This window comes from Malaclemys terrapin, chromosome 10 (genome assembly GCF_027887155.1).
Source record: "Malaclemys terrapin pileata isolate rMalTer1 chromosome 10, rMalTer1.hap1, whole genome shotgun sequence".
Classification (NCBI taxonomy): Eukaryota; Metazoa; Chordata; order Testudines; family Emydidae; genus Malaclemys; species Malaclemys terrapin.
The window spans coordinates 8105701-8124514 of NC_071514.1; the positions used below are offsets into that span (position 1 = coordinate 8105701).

Genomic DNA, 18814 nt, shown 5'->3' on the forward strand with positions numbered 1-18814 from the left:
GGATTTAGGAAGGTGGTATCTGGCATAACTGAAACAGACATGGAGCAGGCAGTGGTTGCAGGGTGTTTTTATTACAGAGGTGGGCAAACTACGGCCCGCGGGCCACATCCGTCCCGCGGGACCATCCTGCCCGGCCCCTGAGCTCCCGGCCGGGGAGGCTAGCCCACGGCCCCTCCCCCGCTGTCTCTCTCTCCCCCGCAGAATCACGCAGGCAGCGCTCTGGGCGGCGGAGCTGTGCGCTTCTGCCAAGCAGAGCGGCAGCGTGTCTGGCTCCGGCCGGCGTGGCAGCCAGACATGCTGTTCTGCATGCTCTGCTCGGCATGGTAAGTGGGCCGGGGGCTTGTATAAGGGGCGGTGGGCCCTGGGGGGCAGTCGGGAGAGGGAGCAGGGGGCAGTTGGATGGGTCAGGAGTCCTGAGGGGGGCAGTCAGGGGGTGGGAAGTGGGAGGGTGCCAGGCTGTTTGGGGAGGCACAGCCTTCCCTCCCCTCCCCTCCATCCAGTTTTGCAACCCCAATGTGGCCCTCGGGCCAAAAAGTTTGCCCACCCATTTTATTAGGATACCAAAAAACAATCAAATGGTAAATGTAAGGGATAAAACTACTAGACAGTCCAGCACTCCAGACGGACCATGCTGTTGTGCTGAACTGAGATCAGAGACCAAGTCCTGACTCTCAGGCCAAGGTAGTGCCTTGAGCAACTTCTTGGTGGAAGAGACGGTTCTGCCACTCTCAAGGGTCTACGCCCCCCTCCCCACCAAAGCACAGAGTAATATTAATATGTTCCTAATGGACTTGCATCTAGCATTACTTGCCTGGTGGAAGGGTCCTGTGGGGGGAGAAAAGAGGAATCTCAGAGGACCTCCCTCGTCTAGCATAGGAAAAGTTGCATGCATATTTGTTTGGCATCATGAGGCACTTCCTAGTAGAATGGGAGGGTCTGTATTTTGTTTGAATTGTGGTGCAGAAGTGGAGAACTATGCCACAGGGATATGCCCCAGAATCCCATTCATAGAGGCATTCTGCATGCTCCCATGGATTCGGGTTTATTGAGGAGAAGAAGCAGGGCCTGTGAATCTCCTGCTGCATGGATCCACCAGTCATTGCTGTGAAGCCGGGAGACAGGAGCTGTGAGGGCTACAGTAGAAGCCTTCATGCTGTAGTAGAAACTTCAGGGGCTCTATTCTGCTGCTGCACAGTCTGGCTGGGACTGGATGAATCCTTCGCCTTCCCAGTGCTGCAGAAGCCCCCTGAATTGTACTCTGCCGCTCATGTTTGGTATCTGTATGTGAGTACAATTTAAACTTAAGGGCCTGATCCAAAACCCAGTGAAGTGAATGGAAAGATTTCCATTGACATCAGTGGGTTGTGGCTCAGACCCTAAGGCCCTAATTCAGCAAAGCACTTATGCATGTGCTTTGGGGGGAGGGATAGCTCAGTGGTTTGAGCATTGGCCCGCTAAACTTAGGGTTGTGAGTTCAATCCTTGAGGGGGCCATTTAGGGATCCGGGGGCAAAAACAAAACAAAAAAAACACACTCAGGGACAATACTTGGTCCTGCTAGTGAAGGCAGGGGACTGAACTCAATGACCTTTCAAGGTCCCTTCCAATTCTGTGAGATAGATATTTTTATTTTTATTTTTAAATGCTTTGCTGAAAAGGAATGAATTGCTGCATCTGGTCCTAAAACAGTAAAGTTATTAAATACTACAGTAGCAGTAGTATTGGCACACAGTACTGGACGGAGGAGATTTTAACATCCCAAGAATCCAGTATAAAGATATATGCTGCCCTCAATATTTCAATATGTCGGGTGTATAAATCCATGCTGCATCACAGCATGGGGGGAAACTTTGGTGCTCTGTCCACTGTTACATCAGACTGGTCTCTTTTTATGTGCATTGTCAACTCTGACAGCTTTTGACAGTTTGCAATTTAGTCTGTTTAAAAAAAAAACATTCAGGAAAATGACTATATAATGGAGTCTCTCAACATAGTCTGTAAACCTCTGGGTCTGAACTAAAAAATCAGGTTTTAAAGCTCTGCTTCATTATCATGGTGCCTGCTAGCTGTAGTTAAGAGACTGTTAACAGTCCCATTATAAATCCCTACTTCTAGGGGTTTATAATTCAGCAATAAAAATTTGCTGTGGGCCAAAACTCAGCATACAAGGTCTCTGCCCAGGAATAACATGATTACCCCCTCTCCCACCACCTTTAATTTAGACATATAAATATATACCAACACCATCCATGCAGTAGATTTTTATAATCCCCTTTTGGTATTTAAAAATATTCAGTGGGTGAGTTATTAATGTTTCAATACTGACTACTGTGTATGGCCAGTAACTTCATTAAAAGTAGCTGGATTACCGCAGCTCCATATGACACAGTCCTGTGACACACAAGTTGTTTCACAGGTCTGCTGGAAGGGTCTAGAAGAGACCACTCTCTTTTAAGAAAGCATCTAAAAATGGATGCACAATAAATTGACTTTTTGCAGTTGAGTAAAAATGCATCTCCGAAATGGACTAAGGTCTGAATCTGGAAAGTTTGCGTGTCAAAGCCAGTGCAGATAGAAGCTGCATGTGAGTGCAAAGTTAAGAGTTAGGTGGTATCCTCTGCACTGAACAATCCTTTACTCACAGTTGGATAGAGTAAAAATGGGTTGGGTATGAAGGGCGAATGGGCATGTCTGAGGAGACATGAGCTCACATGCAATCTTCAGCATGCAAATAATGGGTTAAACTCTTAGCATTCAATCCTGCACACACTGAAGACTGGTTTCAGAGTAGCAGCGGTGTTAGTCTGTATCCGCAAAAAGAACAGGAGTACTTGTGGCACCTTAGAGACTAACACATTTATTTCAGCATAAGCTTTCGTGGGCTAAAACACTGAAGACTGCAAACCATCCCAATGGGGAGGAAGTACCACACTTTAGGTAGAATTGGTTGAAATTTTCCCAACAGAGCACTTTTCCATCTGAAAATGCTGATTCAATTAAATTGATACATTTGCTGTCGACTGGTGAAATTTTGTACAGAAACAATGCATTTTGACCTTATTATTACGAATAATATTGGGGAAAACACCCTTTATTTTATCAAAACAATGTTCAATTAACCCAAAACAAAATTTCCCCAAACTTTTAATTCAGTGGGAAATTCTGATTTTGGGATGGGGGGCATTTCCTTCTCTTTTGGAATGAAGGCAAATTTCAAAATTGCAGAATTTCCCACAAAACAAAATAGCCGGTTTCTGCACAGCTCTATTTTGTGGGGCTGCTCTCTGTAAATATGATGTTTGGCACTATGGATAGCTCTGTTTGCAGAATTAGGATCCAGGAGTCCTTTGCAACCAGCCTACTAAGCAGGAGTGACTTGACAACCAAACATTAGCAGCCTCACCAATACAAAATTGGGTTCCCTTTTGCTTCTTTATCCCTTTTTATCTTGCACTTAATTTAGACAAGCAGTACTCTACACAAGTGTTGTGCGAGCCCATCTTGTGTATTTATACACTAGACTATAAATGTGGGTTCAGTAGATCTGATTGATTATTAACTAAGCTATTGTAAATTGAAATGAGCCAGCACAGAGAAAAAATTGCAGTCAGCAAGGTCTCTTCCCAAAGGGACAAATCTTATTTTGAATTATTAATAAGCAAACATAAGTGGAAAAGGAAACAGAAAATGCCCCAGCCTGAGGCATCATTCTAGTTCTGTAATCCTGAACATGGAGATCAGCTGCCCCAAATGCTTTCTGCTAGCTCTGTTTTCCAAACATCTGAGCATCTGTGCAGGACAGAGAGATGCTAGGCTGAAGTTAACCCCTTGCTTACCTTAAACAAGGAATTCCTCCGGCAGCTGTTTCATATAGACAGCCAGTCAGATTCTCAGTTGGTATAAATCAGCATAGAGTCATTGAAGTCATGGAATGACACCAATTGACACCTTAATTTTTCATTTGCCATTATTTTTATTAATCCTAACTACATACTTTGAACAATAATTCTCAATATATTATACATGTGATTTCTCTTCAATGTCAGGACAAATTTGAAATTCTTCTTCTACCCGCTTAGCATGGCCTATGTATTAAAGACACTCAACAGCTGGTTCTGGTGGGAGAGCTTGTGGATACCTGCCAATTGCACATGGGCAGATCTTGAAGACCACGATGGCATTGTCTTTCCAAAGCCATATCAATTATATGCCACGATACCATACGCTTTTGTGATGCTGATGGTCCGATTCGTGATAGAAAGGTAAGAAACTTGTATGTAATTTTACTTTGTTTCCTCCCCTCAGCTCCAAGGATATTAGCAAACTAAAATGTGTTTAGTTCTGTATGTGAATTCTTTCAGAAAGATGGGTTTGGCCAATGGTTACACTAGAAAGGCATATTACAGGTAACACAGCAGGTGATAAAGGTAGAATAAGTTTATAGGAATTTTGCCATTATGAAGGTAATGTGACTCTCCACCACCTGCAGTTTCACAGTTTGAATCCTGCAGCTCAGTTTACAAAAGTGGGAAGTGATTGCTCCTGAAGGTATGTTTAGAGGCTGGAGTTTGAGAAGAGATCATCATTTCCTCCCCCCTAGATGAAACCAACCCATAAAATATTCTGATGCCCTTTACTTACCTCACACTGGTCCAGCTCCTCCTTCCTCTCCCTGAGTCTTCAGATCAGGTGTGTAGGATTGAGATATCCCATGTGCGCAAAATGTAGCAAATCTACACGTTCTGGACGGGGTCACAAAGTTCTGTGTGAGTATTTCATGCAGTTCTAGTAAAGATGATTTTTTTTTTAAAATCTGGCACCAAACATAGAACTGTTACTGCAGTTGTGATCTTACAGGACAGATTGTGGTTGGCCCCGTGAGGTTGAGGCATGAGCATGTTAAGCTTTGCAGCCCCCCGCCCCCCTCTTTTTTTTTTACTTTATTCTTTTTGTTTAAAAAATGCTATTAGTATGGTTTTTATAACTATTTCAGGGAAGAATGGGGCTATTTGGACAAACTTACGACAAAACCAGATAAAATCACTTGTGTTCAGGATCAAAAATAATGTGGATTATATGTTTATAACAATTCAGAGTCTTACTCTCCTGAGCAAATGCTTGCCCAATTGTGCCTTGCTTCATTGCCATTTTGAAACGGCTCATCTGCTCAATTAGCCATCCAGCTGGCCAGCAGTGTATCTGCTTTTGAACATGGAAGACGCTGACCACTGTTCTGGGTAATAAGAACTCACTTTAAGCAGGACACCAGCAGGGGTGAGAGGGCTTATTCCAAAGAGACCTACCTAACTAGGTCAGCCATGCCAACAGCACATTCCGCAGCTGTGGGAGATGGAGCAGAAAACAGCTGTTTCTGCCCTCCATTGCTGTGTGAGATGCTGTGCTATTTGTCAGTCAAACCAGACACCTCTCAGAGAACGTCAATTGGCTGATGGTGACCCTCCTAATAAGCAAGGTGCTTTATTGACTGGAAGGTGCTGAGACAGCCTTGGAAGGGAATAGATCCCCTACCTCCCCCTGACCTGGGTAAGCAGTACTCCCCAGTAGCTCGCCCTCCTCCTCAGACTCATGTGATGAGAGCTCCCCTCTCTGTTTAGGCGGCCTTGACTATTGCATAACATCTCTCCACTAGCAGCCCAGCCTCTGAAAAATGTAGGGGTGGAAGAACCAAGAACTTTCCTTTGCAATGTACAGCATTTCAGGACCACGTTTAATTAAAAACCATCCATCGAGCGATTGTGCAAGCAGGATAATGCTGTTTTCTGCTGAACCAGGCTTCTGCTGTATGGATACCATTGTTTTCTCTTAAGGCAGCTCTGCTGAAGATGCTCATGAATGTTCTACGTCTCCTATGACAGATGAACCAGGTTTCAGATTTAATTCCTTAGCATCCTCGAGGGCTAGCTGAATGCCATTAACCATTGTGCATTTTGAGAGAGCTTTTCTGTTGTGTCTTTTTCAGATATATTGCCATACCTCTAGCAAAAGCTTTAGGTATAAAGAACATAACGCGAGTGAAGCCGCAGCCAAATGCTATTCTAGAGAATTATTTCCGAAAATGCACAAAACATCCATCCCAAGTAAGCATTCTAATTCTTTTAAGGTGCTTTGGGGATGGAAAATCCCAACTCTTAATGTTTCAATCAGCTATCCACAGTGACATCATGCATCCAAGGGATGGATTCCAGCTGATCGGCGCATGATGTAATTCACTTGGATTTGTTTTACTACCCTGCTGGCAAGGTATACAGCATCCAAAATATAAAATAAAAACATTAATAAAATGGTGTAATTTCTTGGCATGTTATTCTAGGTCAGATTGTTAATATTCCTTCTGGTGAAGATCAATAATCCATCTCTAACTCCACTTGGAGAAAGCAGCAGTGGACAGCTGTCAGTTAAAAACAATATTATGCTATACTTTAAAGGAATAAAATTGAAACAATGGGCTGGAAGCAGTCTGATGGACTCTTCTGTGTTTAGTCATAGGCTGCATGCGGGATCAAAATACCTCTGATAACGTGTGGTCGGTTCGGAAACCAAAACAAGAGCAATTAAAATAAAACTCCAGCATTTTGAAAATGCAGAAAATGAATCAGTCTGTTCGTGGGAGGGACATACCGCAGCATGGACATTGTCTGAAAACACTCCCTTTCTTAACATGGCCAGTGGTATATACTTCCCATGCCTAAGAGAAAGGAGTAAGGACTAGAACCACAAACTGAACTGGAGTTGCAAGGTTCAGTTCCTGGCTCCACCACTGGCTTACTTTCTCTTTAGCCCGGTATGGCCAAAGAGGGGCCTGCTAATGGGATCAGACCTAAATTGCACAGGCAAACTCCTCTACCTTGGGCAAGTAGCTAGACTTCTTTTCTTCACTTCCCCATCTGTACAACAAAGGTGACAATTACGCATCGACCAGCATAGGAATGTCATGAGGATTAATCTTTGAAGATAAGTGCCAAGTTTTAATTATTTTATCTCCATGCAACAGATGAGGAAACTGAGGCAGAGAGAGAGCGTGTCATACAACAACTTTTGGCAGCTGGGATCTCCTGTGACTCCCAGACCTGTGACTTAACCACAAGATCATCCTCCCTCACTTTATACAATAAATAATATAATAACCAGTTGTCACTGGCTAAAGCCACTTTAGAAGCCACAGAGTGTAAGTGAGTAACATATATGGCACTGTACCAAATCCTCCCTGCTCAAATCTCTCATTCATAGCAGTAAATGCTGCAGTGATGAAAAACAAATGTTAACTTCCTGAATCCTCTGAGGCGAACAGGAAGACAATTGTTCAACTTCTAGGCCTGTACATTTCACATCTGCTTCATTTACATGCATGAGACCTAAGGAGCTTGCGTCATAAAACTGCACAATATGTCCATGGCGAGGGGCGAATCAGTGTCCTTTTTACAGAGAATAGCTGACAGATAACATGTCAATGATGAATGTTCAAGAATTAGATCCAAAAGCTATCAGGCAAACTGTAAATAGATCACATTAATGGTTTGTTTTTTAAAAAATTGACTGACCTGCCTATTTCGGGACGTTGTTGTTTAAAATACGAAGTCGGTGGAGCTGGTACCTGATGTAGATGTTACTTTTTGCCATTGACACACTTCTCTCCTTTTACAGTCTGAGATTCAAGGCCTGGCCAAAAAGTGTAACTGGACAGTTCGTTTGGTGGAAAAGTGGTTTAGGAGACGGCGAAATCTTGAGCTCCCAACGATGCTTCGGAAATTCCAGGAAGCTTGGTAGGAAGAGAAAACTACCTTTATTGTGGGCCTGCGTATTTCAAAAGGGGCTACTAATTTTGGGTGCCCAACTTGAGTTCCCCTTAAGTGGGCTCATTTACTGCAGCTGCATAGAGCTTTTTGGCCTCTAAGGTATGACAAGCAGAGCCCCTCTAATCATCCCCATTTTACAGATGGGGACACTGAGGCATAGGAAAGTGAAGGGACTTAACCAAGGCCCCACTGCAGGAAAATGGTAGAGCAGATAAAATCACCATGGTCCTTTTCATTTGCCTGGTGCCAGGGATTCCCAAGCCCATATTGTTTGGAATAGCCCAATTATTTTTGCTGTCTTGGCAGTTAATGAAAGAACCATCATAAGGATTAGCATTATAATGAGTGCTATGTAAAGTCCAAATCCTGCCTGCCATGTTCCACTAAATGGAGTGGGTTTCAGGGCAGGATTTAGGGAGTCTTTTGAATCTTAAAACTAATGATATGGTAGAATATTGCATCTGTGTTACATTTCAGTAGAGAATTATTTATGTTAAAAAAAAAAATCCCAATTCTGTAGGTCCTATGTTTCACAATGGATGGGATGAAAACGTATATGGTTGTGACGACACTAAATTCTGGACTCCTCTCACTCATCTTACTGATGTGCTATTTAATATATATATGTATGTGTTTTCACATGCATTCAGTGCCATTTAATATCAGTTCACTTAATAGGTAATATTTTTATTATTGAATCTTTACTGAAATGTTTAGCAAATAGTATGTACCATAACACACAAAAAGAATAATTTTTAAAAAATGAAGTTCTTTCTCTTTCTTATCAGGTGTTTTTTTTTGTTTAAGTTTGCAAGCAAATGGATGTCCTCTGTTCATCTGTCTCCAGTTTGCTGTCAATGGAAGCTTGCAGAGAATAGGAACAAAGTTTTGTTTGCAAAAAATGTGGGCTGAAAGAGAAGGTCTTGTTAGTCCTTGTTCAAATGTGGATTTATGCTGCTATTGTGAAAGCCATTTTGGGGTTTAGGGGTCATATCAGGGAGCAGTAACAGCAGCCTGTGAATTAAGTGGCCAGTGACACAGAATGAATACTGGATACTCATGGAGAACGGCTTCTGAACATAAACTGAAATATGGTCTCATAAATCAGACATTAATAAATCATGTTGAATGACAAAAATGTTCATCAACACAAAACCTGTGTGCTCATAATTCCAAGATAGACACAGCATTTAAGAGTGAGATTTTCAAAAGCAGCTAAGGGCTTGTCTACACTTTGACTGCCTTAACTCTGCTAGCATAATTAAAGTGATCTAAACTCCTAGTATGGATGCACATATACTAGTATAAAGTGCTCATAGCAGTATAGTTTATACTGGCTTGGGGGAACCAAAATAATCTATGCCTCTATTAGGCAGATTTATAGCTATATAACTGCATCCAAATCAGGGCTTTTACTGGCATAACTATTTTAGCAAAATGAATAATTATGCTGGCAAAACTTTACTAGTATAGATGAGTCTAAGTGATAGAGGAGTATAAATCCCATTGTCTTTCATTAGAACCCGTGAGTGAGTTTTGCTTTGGGTCCTGGGATTTGTTCACATTACAAATTCACAACGAAACACAGTTTCTGAAATATTTAGCAAATAGTATGGACCATAACTCACAAAAAGTCCTGCAAAGACTTACACATGAGCTGTCCCACTGAAGTCAGTGGGACTGCTCACATGCATAAACACATGCATAAATCGTTGCAGGGTTAGAGTCTAAGAGCTAAATCCTGCAAGGTGCTGAACACTCGGGCCCTGAATCAGGAAAGCATTTAAGTACATGCTTAACTTTAAACACAGGAATAGGCCCATTGAAGTAAACAGAACTAGTCACGTACTTAGGGTTACCATATCTCATAAATAAAAAAAGAGGACCCTCCACGGGCCATGGCCCCGCCCATTTCCCCACCCCTAGCCCCGCCCCAACTCCGCCCCTTCCCCACCCTAACTCCGCCCCCTCCTCCCTCCCACTCCCAGCCAGGGGGAAAGGGCTGCCCCAGTGCTACCAGCTTCATGGTTTCCCGGGCAGCCCCCAGACCCTGCGCCCCCAGCCGGCGCTTCCCCAGCGCAGCTGGAGCCCGGGAGGGGAAGCGCCCAGCCGGGGGCGCAGGGTCTGGAGGCTGCCCAGCAAACCGTGAAGCCGGTAGCGCTCGGGCTTTGGGCAGCCCCTATGCCTCCGGACCCTGCGCCCCCAGCCGGGCACTTCCCCTCCGGGGCTCCGGCGGCTCTACGTAACTTACACTGTATAAGTTACACAGAGCCGAAGAGGAGCAGAGCCCCCGCAGCTGGAGGCTCTGCTCCTCTTAGGCTCTAAGAGCCGGGCTGCCCCAGCGCTACCAGCTTCGGGCAGCCCCCGTGCCTCTGGACCCTGCGCCGCCGGAGCCCGGGAGGGGAAGTGCCCGGCTGGGGGCGCAGGGTCCGGAGGCAAGGGGGCTGCCCGAAGCCGGTAGCTCTCGGGCAGCCCGGTTCTTAAACAGAGCCTCCAGCGGCTGGGGCTCTGTGTAACTGACACTGTGTCAGTTACACAGAGCCCCGGGGGCTGGAGGCTTCAGCCGCCGCGGCTCTGTTTAAGAGCCGGGCTGCCCGAGCGCTACCGGCTTCGGGCAGCCCCGATGCCTCCAGACCCTGCGCCCCCAGCCCGGCACTTCCCCTCCCGGGCTCCGGCGGCGCAGGGTCTCGAGGCACGGGGCTGCCCGAAGCCGGTAGTTCTCGGGCAGCCCGGCTCTTAAACAGAGCCTCCAGCGGCTGGGGCTCTGTGTAACTGACACTGTGTCAGAGCCTCCAGTGGCTGGAGGCTCCAGCCGCCGCGGCTCTGCTCCTCCCCGACTCTTCGGCTCTGTTTAAGAGCCGGGCTGCCCAAGTGCTACCGGCTTCGGGCAGCCCCCGTGCCTCCGGACCCTGCGCCCCCAGCCGGGCACTTCCCCTCCCGGGCTCCAGCAGCGCAGGGTCTGGAGGCACGGGGCTGCCCGAAGCCGGTAGCGTTCAGGCAGCCCGGCTCTTAAACAGAGCCAAAGAGTCGGGGAGGAGCAGAGCCGCCATTTTCCCGGACATGTTCGGCTTTTTGGCAATCCCCCCCGGACGGGGGTTTGACTGCCGAAAAGCCGGACATGTCCGGGAAAAAGAGGACGTATGGTAACCCTACACGTACTTAAAGTTAAGCACTTGCTTCACAGGATTAGATATCTGCACCTTGCATGATCAGGCCTGCAATGGGCTGAAAACTGGGGGAGGGGGAAAATCTGCATGAACCCCTACAAACTGCATATGCTGGCTAACACGTTGATCCGCTCATTGGCTCCACCTGTGATGCTGGCTTTGAGCCAGGGCAGTGCAAGACAAGGTGGGGCTGCCTTTGTTCATATATGCTCTCCTAGCATATATTACAGCTCTCTCATCTTGTCTCAGATGCTAATTTACATGAATTGCGTGAGTTAGCAGAAGCCCATAGTCATCGTCTCTGTATCTGTCTATGGATTAGTTTTAGTGTAGGCAGCTTCCTTGTCAGGGTTCTATCTTGTCTTGTCTTCTTCAGCATGTCAAATCTGCTTGGTCATTCTGCAACTCTGTTTCTTAACAGTATTATGAAACACTGTTAATTAAGAAAATGTTTTCACCAGATTTTGTGTCTCGTGTCTATCTCTACTCCCACTCTTGACACCTGAAATCAAGCAACATTTTCATGTTGGCTGGAGCCACTCCTTGGCCAGCAAGAGTTGCTTTGGGATAAGTTGGGGGTTGAGTCAGACCAATCCCTGAAGAAAAGGAAATAAGCGTAATGTATTGCATTTCCATCATCTTAAAAAATAGGCCTGGAATGCCCCTGCCCAATCCTTCGCCCTTCCCAAATTCAAGACCATTACCTCCTACTCAGACTCCTTAGCTATTACACCAGTGCTGGGCTGGCTGGAATTTACAACATCTCTTTACTAGATTTGTAAGGAACAATATGGTTTCAGTTCACTTGTAAGCTTTGTTTGGAGATTTCAGTTCATGTTTTGCCCGGTTTGGATAAAAGCCAAGTACCACATGACTGCCACCCAAAACCAAAAATCGGGCTCAGCAAAATGCTAGCTAACCTGGCCCAAGGGTCAGCCAAAATCAGGCAGTGAGACATCAATTTGCTCAGTTTGCTACAGCTCTGCTGTTTTCTACCTTTTCTGTTAAGAGATCAATAGAAGTTAGTTTGATTGCGAACTAAAACAAGTTGGTAAGTGGTGCCCTCAAGGCCCCATAGATTTTAGTAGTAGTTAATGGCGCTCATCACCTTGCAGAATGTGGTTCTTAGGAGAAATAGGATTGTGAAAGTGTAATAGTGCAGGCCACCCCAGAAATGGTGCCACAGCTGACCTCTACCTTGATTTCCCCTCACCTGGGGTATAAAGAAGTCTAATCAGACCTTCAGGTACTAAAGACTTTGCCCTTTGGAGGGTCTCATTTATTAACAGAAAAAGCCAGCACAAAGTATAAGTAAAACCTTCATCCCCAGTGTTTTAGCTGGGAGACAGAGTCAGTCTTATTTTTTGTCCCACCTGAGTCCATTGCTTGCCTCTATCCAGGTCCTTTACCAGCAGGGTTCTCTTGACTCGAGTTCCTTTCCCGGAGTTGGATCTCTTGCCACTACCTCAGAAAACTCTTTCCCCAGAGCCAGAGGTCTATGGAGACCTGCCAACCACAGCTCTTCTCAGGAATAGCCTGTGGTTCCTGACAGGTTGGCCTTCTGTTGTATCCACCACCCAAGGTATTAACAAACTTTAACAGAACTTTATTTACAGCGGAAGTCTCTTTTCCAAGCTGCAGCTGCATACCCTGTAACTCTCCCAGCCTCCTCAACTCCTCTCCCCTCCTTCCTGTTTCCTGCCTTTCAGACTCCCAACAGTCAGTGCTCCCAGTTCTAATAATACAAGCAGCATCTAAACACCACATTCCCTCGTCTCTTAAGAAACTTCCAAATTAAAATAAACATTGTTATTCTAACCCCAGGAACAAATATGAAACAAGACACTATACTGTTGGCAGGAATATTACACTGAAAACACTGTAGATACTACATAACATACAGTCTTTAGTCCAGGCAGGTGGTTGTCTGAGTCTGACAGGCCATCTCTCAAGCCCCGGTTACAGTTCAATGTCTTGTTGTGTTGGTTCTACAGTGAAGTCCTCCAACTCAGACTGGGTGTTGGCATAATCTCCTCTTGGTGCATAGGCAGGTGCAAGATAAGAAGCATTCCATACCCGTCCATCAGAAAGTCGATAGGTGTAAGGTCCCTTCTTCTCTATGATTTTAAGAGGAGCTGTGAATTTATGGTCCCCTTTGCGTCAGATTCCAGGTTTTCATATTCTAACAAAGGAACCACACTCAAACTTTGGTTCCTTAGCACCCCGCCATTTGTCTGTGAAAGCCTTAGACTTTCTGTTCAACTGTCTTTCTCTCAGCATTACTTAGTGTCCTTGAAGCAAATGCAACAGTCCTCTCTGTGTTGTCCTCATGAAGTTGTGTGAGGACAGCCCCAAGTCCATAATCAGAAGCATCAGTAGTTACAATTGTGGGCAATGCGGGTCTTAATAATGCAAGTACTGGACTATGTACAATCAAGTCTTTCACCCTTTCGAAACTAACTTGTGCATCCGTTGTCCACACTAAGGTTGAACTTCTCCGTAGTAATTCTCGTAACGGTTCAATGACAGAAGCATAATTGGGAATGAATTTTGCATACCAGGAGGTAAGACCCAAGAAGGAACATAAGGTTTGCAAATCTGTTGGAGGAGGAGCATTTGAAATTGCCAGGATATGATCTGTATCAGGTTTTAGTCCAGCCTGTGAAATTGTATGCATCAGAAAGGAGAGTTCAGTTTGTCTAAATTTGCATTTGGACCTATTGAGCTTGAGGCCTGCTTTGCTGATGCAGTTTAGTACAGACTGCAGGTTATTGTCATGCTCCTCAGTATTTCCAAACACAATATTTCCAGTATTTCCAAACACAATAATATCATCCAAATAGCACTGAACTCCATGTTGATTCTTCAGAATCAATGACATCATTTTTTGGAAGGCACTTTGGGCTGATGCGAGACCGTATGGAACACGTTTAAAACGAAATAGTCCCTGATGTGTAATAAATGCTGTGAGGTCTCTGCTATCTTCATGCAACATAACCTGGTGGTATGTGCTCTGCAAATCAAGAGTAGAAAACATCTTTGCTCCATGGAATTCTGCAAATACTTCTTCTATGTGAGGAAGAGGATGGCTGTCAATCACAATAGCTTTATTTGGCTCCCTTAAGTCCACACAAAGGCGAATGTCTCCACCCTTCTTCTGCGTCACTACTATAGGTGAAACCCATCCGAGGAGTTAATCTCTTCAATAATGTCCTTTTGAACAAGTTTTCTAAGTTCCTCTGAAACAGCTTCCCTGACTGAAAATGATAAGAGCCGTAATTTCTGTCGTATAGGATCACATTATTCCGCATTTTAACTTTATGCAGAAACCCATAAGCACAGCCGAGTTTCTCCACAACCTGGAGTTGGGTCCCAGCTGAAACTGGTGTGTGTACCGCAAGAGTGCTTTGCTCAGGAAGATCAATTCGTCCATTAACTACCCTGAGATTTAAAGCAGCTAATAAATCTCTGCCAAGGATAGCAGTGCCTTTGTGGACAATGCAACAGAGAGTCCTGTGGCACCTTTAAGACTAACAGATGTATTGGATCATAAGCTTTCGTGGGTGAATGCGTCATCCGACGAAGTGGGCATTCACCCACGAAAGCTCATGCTCCAATACATCTGTTTGTCTTAAAGGTGCCACAGGACCCTCCGTTGCTTTTTACAGATCCAGACTAACACGGCTACCCCTCTGATACTTGATTTGTGGACAATGTAGAACTCTGCAGTTACACAGCGATCACCAAAAGTAACTATTGCTGGCAGGCAGCCATGTACTGGAATATGGTTTTTCAAATAGCATACCAAGTGAAGTTTGGGTTCAGTAAGAGGCACATCTTTAAAGTAATGCAAATAGATGGAATCAGGTTGTCTAGATCCTGCTGAGCCAGTGTCCAACATTAGCTGAACAGAGTGTGATTTGCCTGAGGGTATGGCAGAAACATTCACAGTGCACTTTATCTGCTCTGGAATATGTGCAGTAGTGATTTTGTCTACACTCAGCACAGTAACGTCTGGTATTGTAACTGCATGCACCTGTTGATTGAACTGGCTACTGCGACATACTTTAGCAAAATGCCCAATCTTTTTGCAATGGTTGCACTGAGCTACTTTTGCTGGACATCCTGTGTAGCTTGCAAGATGTTGTGGGGCTCCACAGCGAAAGCATGCTTGTACTGTATTTTGCATTCGCTGATTCAGTGGCTTTTCATTAGTTTTCCTTTTGCAGTTGTTTGTCTGTAGCGATAGTGAACTTTTCTGCAAAGGAGTCACAGTCTGGACTGGGCCTCCTGTATCTTTGCTCATTATTTTGGCTTCAGCTGTAGCTGACTCAATCTGAATAGCAATGGGTATTGCTTTTTCTAGTGTAAGTTGTGGTTCTAGAAGTAGGCGTTCTCTTACATGAAGCATGGTTGTTTTCTCAGTGAGCTGGTCTCTAATCATCTCATCTGCCATATTCCCAAAGTCACATGTTGCAATCAGACTCCTCAGGGAGGCAATATACTGCATTATAGTCTCCCCTGGTTTCTGCTCACGCTGGCGAAATCTGCAGCGATTAGCTACTACATTCACTTTTGGCACAAAAAATTATTTAATGCAGTGAGTGCAGTCTCATATTTATCATCTGCAAGGGGAAAAGTGTATATTTTACACTTATATTATAGACTGCCCTTCTGCTCCAAGGCAGTGGATTAGCAGAGCACGCTTTCTTACTTCAGAAATCTCTGTAGCGCTGATTGCAAGCAGATAAGTCTCAAACATATGGATCCAGGCAGTAAAGCAATTGGAGGCTCACCTGGGCTTTGCAGAAAGGGTGCGAGTGGGTTCAGAGGCAGAAGATCCAGCCTCGTCGCCAAAATGTTGTATCTACCACGTAAGGTATTAACAAACTTTAACAGAACTTTATTTACAGCGGAAGTCTCTTTTCCAAGCTGTCGCTGCACACCCTGTAACTCTCCCAGCCTCCTCAACTCCTCCCCCATCCTTCCTGTTTCCTGTCCTTTCAGACTCCCAACAGCCAGTGCTCCCAGTTCTAATAATACAAGCAGCATCTAAACACCACACCTTCCGGTCACTGTTTCGAGATCCCTTTACTGGGACCAGGCCTTCCTGGTGGCCTGCTAACTGTAGCTCTCCCTTAGGGATCTTCTCTCTCTAGGAGCATACCTTGTAGGTCCTTTCCCCAGTGAGTTCCCCTGACCAGCTTCCTGTCCCTGGGAACAAACATTTCCTCTGTGGGAGACTTCTCTCTCGGAGCACCTCTCCATGAGAGTACCTACCATCCCTAACCCGAAATAACCTTTATGCTAGGTCCAGATGTTTGTTTACTAACTAACCTTTAATTAGCTACCCGGGGCAGTCAGTTACCCCTTAGTTGGGTCTTCAGAAGGCAGCTCCAAGAAGACTGGGCCCTGATCCCCCTTAAAGGGACCAGTCGCCCCATGACAGGAAAAAGTTCTTATTCAAATATGACTATCTGGCAGTAGGAGAGAGAGACTATGCAATGGCAAGTGTCGGGCAAACTTAACATAAGATGGTGCTACCAGCCTCGCCTATAACATATATACCGGTAAATCAAATTGCCATTTGCTATGGATGTTCATTGTCTTTCACACTGGAAAAATATTGATACATTCTGTAAAGGCCATCAGAAGAGAGGGGTTACTTTAGACAATCATAACAGAGAAATGTGCACATTCCTTAGCCCTATTATGGTTATGTAGATCCCTACACCTGGTTGTTAATAACGATTAGCCAATCCAAAAGAGAAATATTTGCATAATGGCGATTGAGAGATAATCATATGGTGACTGGTAGACACAACCAGGCAGAGGATAAAGCTGTATATTTTGTGTCTCGGGAATTGTTCAGTCTCCAGCCACACGGATTGGCTGCCACAATTCCATTTCTGCATAATATCTAGGCAGGAGCAATCCATGTTCTGATTTTCCTTTTTTTGTTTTTGTTTTGCAGCTGGCGATTTTCATTTTATCTCACATCATCCATTGCTGGATTTATATTTCTATATGACGTAAGTTAATTTGGAGGAGATTTTCAATTCTTATCACACTTGTAACAAAATAAGGGCGTATTCCCAAGGCCTTTGCCGTCAGTGGATGATTTCCCATTGACTTCAATGGGCTTTGGATTCAGACCATAATGCTGTTTTATAAAGTATTATAATCTAAATTACAGCTTAGTCTTTTCACCCAGATTTTATTTACATTTAAACTTACTATTATTCTTTCTCGATAAAATGTAATTTTACATCTAACCAGCATTTTAAGGAAGAATTGCAAAAATTATTATTGTCAGGCAGTGTTGCGTTATTTAATAGACGGGTGGGTGATGGTTTTACAATGTATCCCGTGGATTTCATGTAACGTGGTCATATTTTCAAAATCAAAAACCAGGAGACTTTTGTTGTAACATTTTTTTAGAGTCACATTCAGACAAAAACTAAAAGGCCACTTTTTTTTTTAAATGTTCACCGTGGTTGCTATTGTCAATACTCAACATCAATATGTGTGTTCTTGTTGGAGCAGAGGATTTTTCCCTGTAAGCTAATGTTCTGAATGAGTTTCTCAGGACACACTGCACAGATGTCATTAACATTCATTTTGAGCAAAAGAACTGCTTGGATGGGTTAAGTGCCCATTTGGCTTTTTTCTTCACTCCAAGCACTGTTCATCTTGCTGAATGCGTGTTCCGCTGGAAAGACTGTGCCTGATAAAGACAGTACAAATTCTAATCGCTGTAGCAATGTATCTTGAACAAACGGTAGTTATAAAAGAAATCCAATGTCTTGAATGATAAAATGGTCAAATGAAACATTTCAGGTGCCCCAAAAATCTCCCGAGACATTTGGGACATCATCTGAAGAACTGGGACTGGCACGTGATTGCTTTAGAGTACAGTTGATAGAGAAAATGTAGTATGAGAATATAACTGGTAATCCTGCTTCAACCTAGAGTTACTTTTTAAATATTTCTGAGCTAAGATTGACTAACTGCTCATTCTTTGCATGGTTTTGTCTTTCCCCAGAAACCTTGGTTTTATGATATATGGCAAGTGTGGGTTGGCTATCCATTTCAGGTGAGCTCTTTAGAACTGTTGCATTGATCAACATGGTATTTTTGTTGTTTTCCCCAGTGGAGGAAATGGCCCTTTCACAGTTTAGATAGATGCATAGACTTTTAATATAAATAAACTACTTCAGTTTCAGTTATCAGATGTGTGAATATGTTACAATTTTAATTTGTAAATAATAATGATGGACTTGATTTATTTTCACTGGTTTGCAAGTAAATGCAGATGCACTCTGCATCCAAAGAAGTGGGCTGTAGCCCACGAAAGTTTATGCTCAAATACATTTGTTAGTCTCTAAGGTGCCACAAGTACTCCTGTTCTTTTTGCGGATACAGACTAACACAGCTGCTACTCTGAAATCTTCATATGGAGCAGGTTGCTGACGGAGAAGGCATACTAGAATCTGGAAGCGGAGCAGCTGAAGTAACTGGGAGTTTTGCCTGAATAAAGGCTGAAAGAGTTGGCCCTCAGAATGTTTTGCTCCTTAATAAAGCTCAGAACATTATTTCAGTTTTCAAACTCAGATGAAGTAGAAGAGCAAAAGCCGTGTAAATAAGTCCATGGTATTTTGTACTCTCTGTTGCAATGTGTTGAAATGACTAGAGAAAAAATTGATATTTTCTTCCTTACAGCCCTTGCTATCATCCCAATATTGGTACTACATGGTCGAGATTAGTTTTTATTGGTCTCTGTTGTTTACCCTTGGTACTGACATCAAAAGGAAGGCAAGTATTTACAGTTATT

At 44.0% G+C, this 18814-nt stretch overlaps 1 protein-coding gene across 3 annotated transcripts in view; it reads left to right on the top strand.

Moving 5' to 3' along the window:
* CERS3 (ceramide synthase 3) overlaps positions 1-18814 on the top strand; it is a 60624-nt gene that overhangs the window by 11771 nt on the left and 30039 nt on the right. For 2 of the 3 annotated variants that reach the window (XM_054041013.1, XM_054041015.1), the window contains exons 2-7: positions 4046-4261; positions 5980-6097; positions 7662-7780; positions 16955-17012; positions 18026-18076; positions 18703-18795. In XM_054041013.1, coding sequence (XP_053896988.1) covers positions 4080-4261; positions 5980-6097; positions 7662-7780; positions 16955-17012; positions 18026-18076; positions 18703-18795 — 621 coding nt within the window. In that variant the 5' untranslated portion in view covers positions 4046-4079. The remainder of the gene's footprint in view (positions 1-4045; positions 4262-5979; positions 6098-7661; positions 7781-16954; positions 17013-18025; positions 18077-18702; positions 18796-18814) is intronic. The other variant, XM_054041014.1, reaches the window with a different exon arrangement.